This window comes from Aulostomus chinensis, chromosome 4 (genome assembly GCF_037954235.1).
Source record: "Aulostomus chinensis isolate RoL2024-O1b breed Wild chromosome 4, RoL_Achi_v1.0, whole genome shotgun sequence".
Taxonomy (NCBI): Eukaryota; Metazoa; Chordata; class Actinopteri; order Syngnathiformes; family Aulostomidae; genus Aulostomus; species Aulostomus chinensis.
In genome coordinates, this window is record NC_141323.1 from 5,063,232 (window position 1) to 5,075,670 (window position 12,439).

Here is a 12,439-nt window from a genome sequence, read left to right on the forward strand (position 1 = left end):
AACGGATCCAACTGTGAAACCGGAGCGTCCTTGAGGACACATCACCAACCAGTGTGTTTACTGAACAGATTAGAGGAGGATATCATGTCCAGACTCAGGTTATGCTGAAACTGGAAGTGAAGCACTCAGCCCACGCTCTCTGACCAAGATGTATTGTCGTGCCATGGTTGATCAGCTGGTCCATCGCGCTTGTGTGCCAGGAACTTTGTTATTATCGGATTCCCAAATACAGAAAACACCCCGGAGAGACGGGATGATCAAGTATGAAGGACTTGCATGTCCACGTACAGAGGATGGGTGTCGTTAGCTTGACTGAGATCAGGAGCTAAGGACCCAACGGAGTCTAACTGAAACTGACTCAAAATTCCTGAGATAAGAACTCTGAGTGGGTCGAGACGACCGGGGCGAGCTGAATATTTTGGAAAATATTCACTTCCTTGTCAAGAGCTACGGTACGTTTGTTTGCTAAGGTGGCTATGATACGAAAATAAACTTTTAGCGTATTTTAGCAAAGTGAATTTAAACCAGGGCGGCCCGCTGGAGCAGTGGTCCTCACTGTGGCCCCCCAGCAAGAGGGCTGTGGGTGGAGCCCCAGCTGGAGCACGGGGTCTTTCTGGGTGAGTCTCCATGTTCTCCCTGTTCCTGCTGGGTTCTCTCTGGTACTCCAGCTTCCTCCACAGTCCAAAGACATCAAGAGGGGACCAGGTTAATCCAGACTCTAAATTGACCGTAGGCGTGGCTGGGAGAGCCGATGGTTGTCTGTCTATATGTGTTGGCCCTGCCATGGACTGGTGACCTGTCCAGGGGGAAGGCTGCTGGGATAGGCTCCACCCCCACCACCCTGAACAGGAGAAGAGGGAGAAGATGGAGGGATGCAGGGATGGATTTTAAGCCAGATTTGATGTAAAAGACGGTTTGTCGTCTTAGTTTTATGGTAAAAACGTGTAGTTCTCCTTAGCAGCCGCGACTTCTGCTGTTGCAACAATTGGCAGAGTGCCACACTATTTCAACCAGATTGAAGTGAAACAACTGCTTTTGGTTACTCTAGAATGCGCTGAACATTTTGGAAAATATTCCCAGTCAAATGTTATGTTTCTTGTTGTTGTTTTTTTTTTATTATTTGTTTGGTTTTTGCTAAGCTAGCTATGCTAATAAAAAAGTGTTAGCATACTTCAGCAAAATGAAGCTAACCCCAGGGTGGGGGTAAAAGACAATTTGTAGTCTTAATGTTTTGAAGCAGCATTTGGTAGTTTTGCTGATTAGCTGCAGCTTCTGCCGATTCAATGCATACAGTCGTGGAGTGCTGCACTATTTTAAAGGGAATTAAAGTGAAACACGTGACTTTAGCGACTAGACTGGCGCAGGGAAGATCTGCAGGAAGTTCTAACCTGAGTAACAAGACTCGTAGTGCTACTGTGAGGTACTTCATGCCGAACAGTGACTGGTGAGCTAACCCACAGAAGTGCTCCTGCGGCTGCTAATGGCTCGTGAGTAGCTTGCGATGCAGGTAAGGATCTCGTAGTGCTCTCGTGTTTATTGCTGGCGTCTTCTGTAAATGTCCTGCGTCGTTCTTTTATGAGAGCTCACCGTACCTGAAAGCAGCAAGAGTCCAAATGCATGGTACATAAAGTAGGATTTGTACAGAGGAATCAACGAAGCACAGCTCAGACTAAAAAGTCATTGGACCACCAAACAATGGATGCGTACAGTCGCAGGCTCAATTTGTTTAAAAAAATGGATCAAGAGAGGAAGGGGGCGTACAAATGTCGCTTATTTATAGAACCAGAATGTTGTGCTGCATCCATGCCATTTTGATCCTCTTTAATATGTAGAGGCTACTGCACCGATCAAGCCGCGCTACAACATCGCTGCAAATTAATCTTCTCAAAATGAGAGGAAAAAAAAATCAGAGGAGAATCAAACTAATGAAGTGGTTATGCACTTTACCAGGCGGAATTATGTCATTTAAAAGGAGAGAATAAAGCAGGAAGGATGCTGGAGGCAGAGTGAGCAGCAACAAGTCAATCCGCTGTTCCTGCAGGGCCAATTAACACTCCCGCTACAGCTGATCATTAAAAATTGATCCCTCCATCACTGTTAACATTATTTTGTTTCTTCAGGGGGAGTTTCTTTTTTCACCTGCCTCGGCTATGTGACACAATATTGTGCCTGCAGCTGTAATTAAAGAAGGAATGGAGATAAATGGTGATAAGATGTGATTTAGTGAAGGCAGAACGATCCCGGAATGTGCATTCCTCTCCGTTACCGAGTGCTGTTTTACTGAGTAAAGGTCCATCGGATTAACACCGCACACATGAAGCCAGTCAAAATGAACCCTGATCACATATTATTTTGAATTACATTAAAATTGTTTATTATAGATTCAAATTAAAATGGACTCCCAGGGGCTTTTATTTTCATTGTCACACAACAACAAAAAATAACACTGGTAATGCTTGAGATGCCAAAACCTGTCAGAGGCTCTAATTCAATGATTACTTAGCCAGTGTACTACATCATTACACTGTACTACCACCTTGTGGTCGTTAGGCATTAATACGTAGTCAAATAAATTAAAGAGAAATGATCAGTTTTTTACTTTAAAATTTATTTTCACACTGCATTGGATATTTCAATCACTTGTGTACAAGAGAACCAGCAGGAGGAACACAACAGTCGTATTTACACAACAGGAGACGAGCGCTCCAGTCACCAGTAGACAACTCACACGCTTGCTTTTCAGAAGCCAGTGGAACTGGAAACCAGTATCAGCAACTGTCAAGTAATAACTGGGCAAAAGATTTAAATTTACCCCCCCCCCCCCCCAAAAGTCAATATTTTCATGTGCAATTATTTGAATCTCAATAACTATTTTTTTGCTAAGTTTTCTTTTGCCAATACGATTAAACGCTCTTCCTATTTAGTGACAAGTTGAGAGTTTGAAAGGGGAACAACCTGCTTCCATCAGCTAGTTGACCTTCAGGTAGAAGCTGAAAACACACCTCTGGTGATGGGGGGGACACGCCCCGCGTTTTCTGTGCAGTCCAGACAAAAAGAAGATCTCTGATGCAGACTGACAAGAAACAACAGCAAAAAATAAATAAATAATATCCGACTCACATTTAAGAGGCCGGCTGATACTTGAAACGCTTCACAGTTTACAGGTGACAGCGGAGGCGGCGAGTTCTGAGAGAAGAACTTAACAGGTACACACAAATATTTTAGGAATACACGCGTTCACTGAGAAGGTACCTCATATGTCATGATTTAACACGGTTCCGCCAACAATGAGAAGGAGCTCACACGCCTTTGTGGTAAACGTCATTATGAGGACATACATGGATGTTGTACGGTGAAGTGTTGACTCAAAGATTCCGCTTTTAGCTCCTAAGTGTTGACAGAAGGTAAACACTCGACGGGTAACCTCGTCACGAGCAAAATCAAAATCCTGCAGGTGGGAAAATGTATGAGATGCAGGTCAGAGCGGAAGATGCGGACAGGAAAGTGAAACTGTTCAGCGGGGGGAACTACAACACCTCTCATGGCTACAGATGCTTTTAGAAACCTCCGCACGTCAGCTGGAGGGAACCAGAACCCAGGAGCTGTCAGAGACCGCAGACAAGCTGGCGAGCGGAACACTCTTCACCTCACCTGGAAATATCACAGAACACCTGGTTGTTCTATTGAGGGTTTCCACAAGTTAATTCCCAGATGAAATCAAATCCAACGTGGTTATGTAGCACCACTTTTTTCAAGCTAGCGAGAATACGGCCCTGCAAGGCTAAGCCGCACTCGCTTTAACTACAAATTTGGTGGAGGGAAAAAACCAAAAACACTTTTGATATGTTTAACCACGTGAAAATAATTACGGCATGAATTTAAAAATACGAAATGAGCAGCAACAACAAAATAGTCCATCAGGGTCAAACTGTAGTTGAGGCATTTAAGCTAGCGCAAGCTAACCAGCTAGCTAGCTAGCTCAGTTCTCTCCATAGACACTTTTCACAGCTGTTTTTATGGGCCATAGCAGCGATTCCTAAAAATGGTTGTTGTGAAAAGGTTTTATGAAGACCAACTGGTTTAATGTTCCAACATCTTAGTAGTCAGTTAGGCAAAACTCCTGCTGGGTTCTCTCTGGTTCTCCAGCTTCCTCCACAGTCCAAAGACATCAAGAGGGACCAGGTTAATCCAGACTCTAAATTGACCGTAGGCGTGGCTGGGAGAGACAATGGTTGTCTGTCTCTATGTGTTGGCCCTGCCATGGACTGGTGACCCGTCCAGGGTGAACCCCGCCTCTCACCTGAAGGCTGCTGAGATAGGATCCACCCCCCACCACCCATAACAGGATAAGCAGAAGAAAATGGATGGATGGATGGATGGATGGATGGAAATAATTAAAAAAAAAAATGCTCTGATTAACACGAGCTAGCCTAGCTTAGCAGAGTAGCAACGTTCCAGAATGTGGAGGAATTCGCTTGACTTCATGTGGTTAAAATCATAAATTTGATTTGTTAAGTTCTGGTTCAAATCTCTAAGTAAATCTTAGGCATGAGTGGAAACTATAGTGAAACTATTTGTCGAGTCTAAGGTGGTTTTAATTCATCTTAAACACAGTTTCAAGCCATTTGCTGCTTCTGTGGTTATGGCTCTGTGCTTCTGTAGTGCAGACCATTATTTAGCTCCTAGATACACTTTTTTTTGACAGAGTTGATGAAAAGTTGATTCAATGAACACTGAACTGATTAAAACATTTGGGAAACTAAAGGTGTGTAGTAGGACGACAGTCAAAGTGAGGTTTATGTAGAGCCTTGTTTGATCCACCAGCGCGTTTGGCAGTGCAGCAGCTGAAAAACAGCACTAGAACCGGCGGTTTTGGAAGTCCTCGGGTCCACAGATCAGAAATGACCTGAAGACCCATCAGGACTTGCACTTGCTGGTGAAGCAGACACATCCATGAGCAGGACTGGGATTTGTCTAGTCAGCAGCCTGATTTTTGACATAGAAGAACTGGTGGAAGCAAGCAAAGCAGAAACTAAACTGCATATCGTATCCACCCTGTGCAGGACTGAGGACTGGAATGTTGAGAAGACTCCAGGGGCCATATTTGATTTTTGTTATGCGCTTGCTTCCTGAAAGGTGCTGTCCATGGCAGCTGCTCTGAGGTCATATTGGGCACTTGAGGGAAGTTCGTGGTGACCGACCATTTTTCTCTCAGTCATTCTGTAACATGTTGGTTGAGCCTCAGTGAAGAAACTGTCACTATCAGGAACGTCAGAGGACGCCATCCTCCAGAGATCCTTTGGCTTCCCATATCTTCACTGTGCGGTCGCTGTCAGAAACACAATCAGTAAAACTGTCATGTCTCAAGGTCGTGTTAATCAGTGTGAGCCTCCAAAACACAAATTAGCTCATCTGTGACTTACTCTGAAGCGGTGAACAGCTGGCTGCTGTTGGTGGCCAGGCCATTAATGGGACTGTCGTGTCCGCGGACCTCACCCAGGGGCGCTAGTGAGTCAGCGTTCCAGAGGCGCAGCAGTCCTCCTCTGCAGCCGCTGAGCAGCACGGCCGAGCCTGGCACCACGCCCAGAGCGCTAACCCAGTCAGCCTGGGCACTGACCGACTGCTGTGGGAGACAAAGCCATTGTCATGACCAGCTAAGGCTTCTGTTTTTAGCTGTAAAATGGTGGATTCATTGTTTTGAGCATCACACAACCTCTTGGAATAGTTAGTAAACTTCTTTAGCGAGGGCTTGAATGTTTTATATGTATGCTAGCTTCAGTCACTCACAGCTCACTTGAATTTCTGATCATTTGGTAGGTTTTAGAGAGCGTTCTCAGCCTCTACACTGCAGACGTGAGTGGTGTTAGCTTACCTGTAGCAGGCGTTTACTGGCTAAGTCCCACTTCTTGATGTAGTAATCTCTGGAGCCGCTGTAGAAAACATCTCCGTGCATAGCTAGGGATTCCACGCTGTCCTGATGGGCGGGGTCAAACGTATGACAGGAGCTGATGCTACCTTGAACGCCTTCCGTCACCTCAAACATCTGGAAATACAGGACCAGGACATGATTGATTCCCGCTGCAGAGGGTGGACCGGTAAAACAGCGCAAGTCACGTTTCCTACTTTAACATGATGATCCTTGGAGCCACTCAGAACAACATCCTGTCCGTGACCCAACTTCTCAACAGTCAGACACATGACAGGTCCCAAATGGCCCGTCAGCTTCCCCGTGGATGCAAACCTTACCAACAACAACAACAACAACAACTTTCGTTAACTTTCTAATAAAGTTAGCCTGAGGAATGGCGCTGTGTCTGAACGTACTTGCGGAGATCCCACATGCGAACAGCGTTACCGGCGGCTGCGTACAGGAAAGAGCCCGAAGGATTAATTACGATCTGGTTGATCTGATTCTCTCCCGGTGGGATGGATAAACTCCTGACAGAAGAACAGGTGTCCCCTGAACCCACCTGGCCTGACGACCTGGCACACAAGGCGAATGGACAACACTCATTAGGACGTGATGCGCTCTCGGATGTAGGAAGTAGAAGAGCGTGTACTTACGTGAGAGTGCGAATACACTTGGCACAATCTCGGATGTCCCAGACTTTGATGTAAGCGGTAGAAACTGTGAAGACGAGGCTGGAGGTGTACCTGAAATATAAAGAAACCAAACGGGGGGGGCATTAAACCATGCATGCAACTAACAACACCTCGACTGCTGCTAGAACAGTTTCATCGTACCTGACCGAGACGACGCTGCTCGGATGATCTGCGAGAGACATGATCTCCTGTCCCGTCACCAAGTTCCAAACCTTACACGTTCGGTCTGAGGACAAATGAGCAAGCAGGGTCGTTGCGTCTAAGAAATCCAAGAAGTCCGTAATTCATCCAGAATTTTCAAGCAATTTTCACCTTTGGATCCCGTGAAGAGCAAATCATCAGTGGCGTCCACACAGAGAACAGGTTTGGTGTGGCCCTCAGCTACGTAGACACACTGGAGTTTGGCCCCGCGGCTGCTCTTAGGGGCCGTGACGGGGTTGATGACACCTCTGGAATAAACATGACACAACAAAAACTAAAAATGTTCCCAATGGTCCACTAACGTGCTACACATATCACGTTAAACTGAACAGGGGTTGGGGATTTTGTGTACAAGAGAAACGTCACGACGTAAACTAGAACGGAAAGGATTTCTGAGTATGCATGGTTAGCTCCCACAATGCATTGCATCTCTTCACACTTAGCAATGGCAAACATTGATGCAGATTTGTTTTATTACTTTAAAAAAAAAACAAAAAAAAAAGTTAAGGAAGTAGCCTAGGAGTAATATGCGCTCAATTTATCCAAGGAATGCTTCTTTGGGAATATGCAACATTCCTGCAAGTCCATCTAGCGTGGAGCAAAAACATTTAACACACTTGAGTAAGGAAAAGATGATTACCTATGACCCTCAAAGACAGGAGACTCATCCAACCTGGAAAATAACACATTTACACAGTCAAATATGGACCTACGGGACAAGAACACTTCTGTACCTACTGGTATACACATGGAAATGTACCAAAGTCTGAAAATTCACTATTTGAAAAGAGTACAGTATTGGACTTTCAGACCATCTTTTGGTCAGGAAGGGTACAGAACTCACTGAAGGGTAAACGATTGTCCTTTAAAAGTGTAAACCCCAGCGATGAGCACTTGGACCCGTTTAGGTACACAGTGGTGTCTGTGTTTATGAGTGGTTAACTAGAATCTCATTCCATTTAACCACAGAAAACACTGGAATTAATGAAAGAAAGACAGCTAATGCTAATATCAGCATGCTAACATGCTAAAAATGCTAACATGCAGATTTTTTTTTTTTATGTACCACGTTCTTCTTGATTTGCTTACATGTTTTTGTTTGAAGTTTGCACCTACATAAAAGGTATGCTAGTGTGGCTCAACACTAAAGTCTTTATTGTGTTTCTTACAGCGTTTTGTAATCGATGCCTTTAGTTTTAGCCTCCACTGTGCTAACTGGAAGCGTGTGTGTAGGCGCTGGGATGTGTGTTGGTCCTTTCTCTTGCATCTTCCTCCGGTTGAGGGGTGAGCGTTCCAGCTGCCTCCTCTCGGTTCCTGTAGGTGATCTGGATCCAGAGCTACAGGCAGACCAAGAGTTAGGAGTCTGCAAATAAAACTCCCTCCACTTCGAAATTTGATATTTCATGTGTAATTGCTGATTATCCTCTGCAAAATGAATATTTATAGGACCAGAGCAGCACTGAGATGTTTGCCTACCGTGGACAAATGTTGCCTGCAACACTTACATGCCAGCTGGCCGGGCAGACAGTGCAGATGGGGAAACAGTTTGCTCACGGTCACCAGTTTGACCAACAGCGTGACCCTGCATGTCTGCTGGCCCTTCCAGGCGCTCGGTGAAGGGAAGCAGAGTGGCCGAGAAGTCTCCTGTGGGGGATTCGCAGGACAGATCCCCAGAGCTGGCGTAAAGCAGCTCCATCTGGGTGGTGGTCCGCCTGCGAGCCTGAGGAGCCAAACGGGCTGGTTCACTAATCAGCTAACTCGCAAATTACAGCTAAAATCATTTGTGTGTGAATATATGCAAGCATCTGCAGACATGCACAGTTCAGTACCTTACTTCTGGGCCTGGATTCACCACATAACTTCATTAGATCGGACGCCAGCGTGCTGAAACAAAGTAGGGGAAGCTCTTCAGGTATAATCAGTTGAGCTGCTGTGGAGTAATACAGAGTGAGGTATGTGTAGGAATACAAGGAAGTGCTGCAGTTGAAAGCTAATGAGCCAAAGAAAAGTGATGTGACAGTGAAAGCAAAGTGGTGAAAATTTAACAAACACACGTTAACATGAGTATAACATAAGTAGAGGTAAGCAGTACCCTGTCAAGACAATTAGCTCCCTTGTAGCCTGTTAGCTTGTTTATGCTAACACATTGTCTACATGCTATCCAAAATCTGCAGCAAAGTTACAGTTTTTCAACACATTAGAGCCAAAGGCAGGGAGTACGTATCTACCTGCCCTCAGTGGCGGGGCTGGGGGTCGACTCATCGCTGCTGCTGTCGTCTCCGTTCTCTGCATTGAGGAAAGACACATAAACACTCATGCAAACTTGTATGTTGGTCTCAAACTCCTCCTTGTGTTTTATTTCTTAGTCGCTTAATAAAATGAGGGTAAAATATTAAAGCTGAATGACGATGGTGGATCAAATCAGGTGTCTTAGTTTCAGAAAAGGGAGACGATCAGGGGAGATTAGTTGTAGGCAGCTGAAGTGTTGTCCTGTGTGAACGTAGAGCGTTGGGGTGATACAGCAACACAGATGCGGAGTACAAAGACACACACAAACTGCTTTGGACACAAGACTTGAGCTGTGTTGCAGCTTGGGTTGGTTTTTGTTGTTGTCGTCTGTTTTTTGTGGGTAACAGGAGAAACTAAAGACAACACATCATGCACGTCACAGCAGAGTTACAGTACTGCCACTGAATTAGTTCGTTGGGGCTGGGAGTTGACGCACACTACAGGATTTCCTCGAATCAGAAGCAGTTTTTGAAATTTCCAAAGTCATTCCCATCATTAAAGAATGGCGTAATATGTTTTCTGTCTTTTCGTCAAAGGTACCATTTGTAGGTGATCTGGACAAGCTTCATGTTTCACACTTCACAACACAAGGGGGCAGCAAAGTTTGAGTGTTCGCTCCTACTGGAAGAAACAAGGCCATGCTAGGTTCCTTAGCATGAACCGAGGCTGAAACTCAGGTTTTGGGCTCACCAACAAGTGTTGGTTAGTAACAGACAGAATGAAATCACTGCCTCCGACACTGGTTTCTTCAGGCTACCGTGACCCACTGCTGCCTCTAATGGAGCACAGAGGTATGACAGCACAGGACAGACCAGCGCTAGCTTGTTCTGGCTAAATAGATCCCCTTACAAATTCTACCTTTGAATTCCAGTTTCCTTCAATTGAATGGAAATCCTGAAGTGTGCACATGCCACGCTTTCTCAAACACAGTGACGCTGCTATGCATCTCTTACTCACCTGGAGACAGGTAACCTAACTCTTGAGTTCACACCAGCACAACAGAGAAAACAGAAATCAGATCAAATTCAAACCCAAAAGTGAGAAAGTGGTTACACTTTATTCCACAGGCTCGAGTTTAGAGAATGTTAACTTTTATTTTTTCACAACATGAACAATTTAGAATCGTCACCTACAATGAAAACTGAAGCCTGTAAAATCAAATGTAGCCATACGATGAGAGATGATTAAAACAGTGATTGTGACCGCCATGCTGGGACGGGTGACCTCAGAGTCGCCCACCTTGCAGAGCGTTACCCAGCAGGGCGTCCAGCTCAGGGTTGATCTCTGCTTTCTCCTTCAGCATGTGGAACAACAGCTGGTTCTGGGTGGCGCTGTTGATCTCCGTCTGCTTCAACCTGCCCTCCATCACCTTAAGCTGGGAATCCTTCTGAGCCGCCTGCAGACCCTGGACCAGTGCACAGGTTAAAGGCAGATGTAGCTACTCAGCAGTATTTGTATGGTTCAGCCACTAGTAAACACACAACTCAATAAGAACTTTATTTAGAAAAAAGAAAGAGGCAAAAACACGATGACGCTTTAGTGACCTCAACTTTGTTGTTGTAATTACCTCTGACAGCGCTATCCTCCACTGCCCAGCACATTGCCACACTGGACCAATTAGCTTCCATTAAACTGAACCTGATCTGATCTCCTACAAACATAACTGAATCAACGTGTTCCATTTAAAGTAAATTAATTCAATTTTATGAGGTCGCCATGGCTACAAAATTGAGATCAAGGTAAAGAGACAAGGTTAAGACAACAACGTAAATCAAAAAATGACATACCACCTGTTTTACTTCGTATAGTCATCAAGTTGCTGTCTAGGGTTTAAATATCAAATAAAATCATGCTGCTTCATGTATAGGACAGTGGTTCCTTCAGACCTGGAGGCTGGAGAATTAGCAGAGTACTGCACTACTGCAGTGGGATTAGACGTGAGCGAATTTAGCAACATTGAAGAGAACGAAAACACATTTTGACATGAAGTGAAAAGCCTTTTGACGATAGTATGACATCATTATGATGATGGTAATTTTACCATGCCCACCGAGCTGGACCCACAGCAGTTGTGCGTATGTGTTAATATGCTAATGCTAACAGTTAGCATCACTCGGAGCAGAAACCGTTATCTGAGGGTATCAGCATTAAAAGAGTAAACCAGCACAGCTGTTGTTGGGAGCTCAGAGGAGGAATGAAGAAGGAAGTCTTATTCAGCGTAGCATCGTGATGATGTTCAAACTGTTAGCTGGTGCTAAAAAGGCTGCTAATATTGCTTTGAAATAAGTTTATGCGTTTAGAAAAGTCTCCCTTGTTCTCTCTCTCTCTCTCTCTCTCTCTCTCTTGTCGGTGCATGAATCAACATTAAGTCAGAGAAGGAAGCAGCTACCTTATTGATGGCCATGGTCATGAAGTGGTCCAGGAGGAAGCGGGCCTCTGATAGATTACAGGAGCTGATCACAGCAGTAACGTCCAGTGTGTCTCCTTCTTCCTGTCGTGCAGAACAATAAAACAATCATTCATGTGGAATAGAACAAAATATTTAGCCATTTCCTGCAAGTCAATTACATCTTAATCCTAGTAAATATAGGTTTTTCATGTTATTTTTGTGTCTTTCCACTGATTTTTGGGGAAAATTTATTTGACTGAAGGTAACAACTGCTGCAATGCAGTACTGGTCATGGCTGATGAAACTCTAGTGATAGCATTTAGCTTTCTGGTGTAAGGGTACACGTGAGTTAGCGTTGCTTACTGTAACACAAATGTTTATTAAACGTTTGCCATATGCATACTTATTTAGTTGCTTATGTTACAGGTGTAGCGCTGCACTAAGGCAGCACAGACGTTTGTGTCCATCTTCACCGACTCTGCAGAGATGCAGATGATTGATGACCTGTCAATGACAGAGCTGCACACTGTGAATGGTACAGCACCCAATAAAAGGCTCGGACTCCCACCACCTCACCTTGGCCTCCTCCATCTGCATGATGTTGGCCTGGCAGTCGGCGATGCTGTCGTTGATGTAGTCGATGTTGGCGCTCAGAGACTCCAGCTCCTCGTTCAGGGAGGCCAGGGAGCGGTCGGCATCAGCGCCCTCCACTGCCATCTTTTCTCTCTTCCTGGACACTCGCTCCCTCCGCCTGGTCAGCTCCTCCCTTTGCTGGGATGGTGAAATGAGCAGAGAGGAGAGGGGAGGAGAGGGGGGAGAAAGTCAAAGTCAGTGTATTTTTAGAAAATATGTCAGCATGTTTTTTTGGATTTACTTCAGTTTCTCTCTGCCTTTGACTTGTGAGGACTCATTTATACATTCAAGAGTAGAATTTCTTTTCCATCGCTTCTGCTATTT

At 44.9% G+C, this 12,439-nt stretch overlaps 1 protein-coding gene across 5 annotated transcripts in view; it reads right to left on the minus strand.

Moving 5' to 3' along the window:
• Positions 1-2,497: 2,497 nt before the first annotated feature.
• LOC147262383 (kinesin-like protein KIF21A) overlaps positions 2,498-12,439 on the minus strand; it is a 35,891-nt gene continuing 25,949 nt past the window's right edge. For 2 of the 5 annotated variants that reach the window (XM_086201176.1, XM_086201180.1), the window contains exons 21-37: positions 12,059-12,253; positions 11,483-11,584; positions 10,333-10,498; positions 10,051-10,071; positions 9,033-9,090; positions 8,634-8,688; positions 8,310-8,524; positions 7,974-8,141; positions 7,445-7,477; positions 6,916-7,052; positions 6,745-6,829; positions 6,565-6,654; positions 6,325-6,483; positions 6,124-6,241; positions 5,873-6,043; positions 5,424-5,623; positions 2,498-5,329 (exon numbers count right to left, since the gene is read on the minus strand). In XM_086201176.1, the coding sequence (XP_086057302.1) occupies positions 5,272-5,329; positions 5,424-5,623; positions 5,873-6,043; positions 6,124-6,241; positions 6,325-6,483; positions 6,565-6,654; positions 6,745-6,829; positions 6,916-7,052; positions 7,445-7,477; positions 7,974-8,141; positions 8,310-8,524; positions 8,634-8,688; positions 9,033-9,090; positions 10,051-10,071; positions 10,333-10,498; positions 11,483-11,584; positions 12,059-12,253 (2,031 nt within the window). In that variant the 3' untranslated portion in view covers positions 2,498-5,271. The remainder of the gene's footprint in view (positions 5,330-5,423; positions 5,624-5,872; positions 6,044-6,123; positions 6,242-6,324; positions 6,484-6,564; positions 6,655-6,744; positions 6,830-6,915; positions 7,053-7,444; positions 7,478-7,973; positions 8,142-8,309; positions 8,525-8,633; positions 8,689-9,032; positions 9,091-10,050; positions 10,072-10,332; positions 10,499-11,482; positions 11,585-12,058; positions 12,254-12,439) is intronic. The other 3 variants (XM_086201179.1, XM_086201178.1, XM_086201181.1) reach the window with 3 other exon arrangements.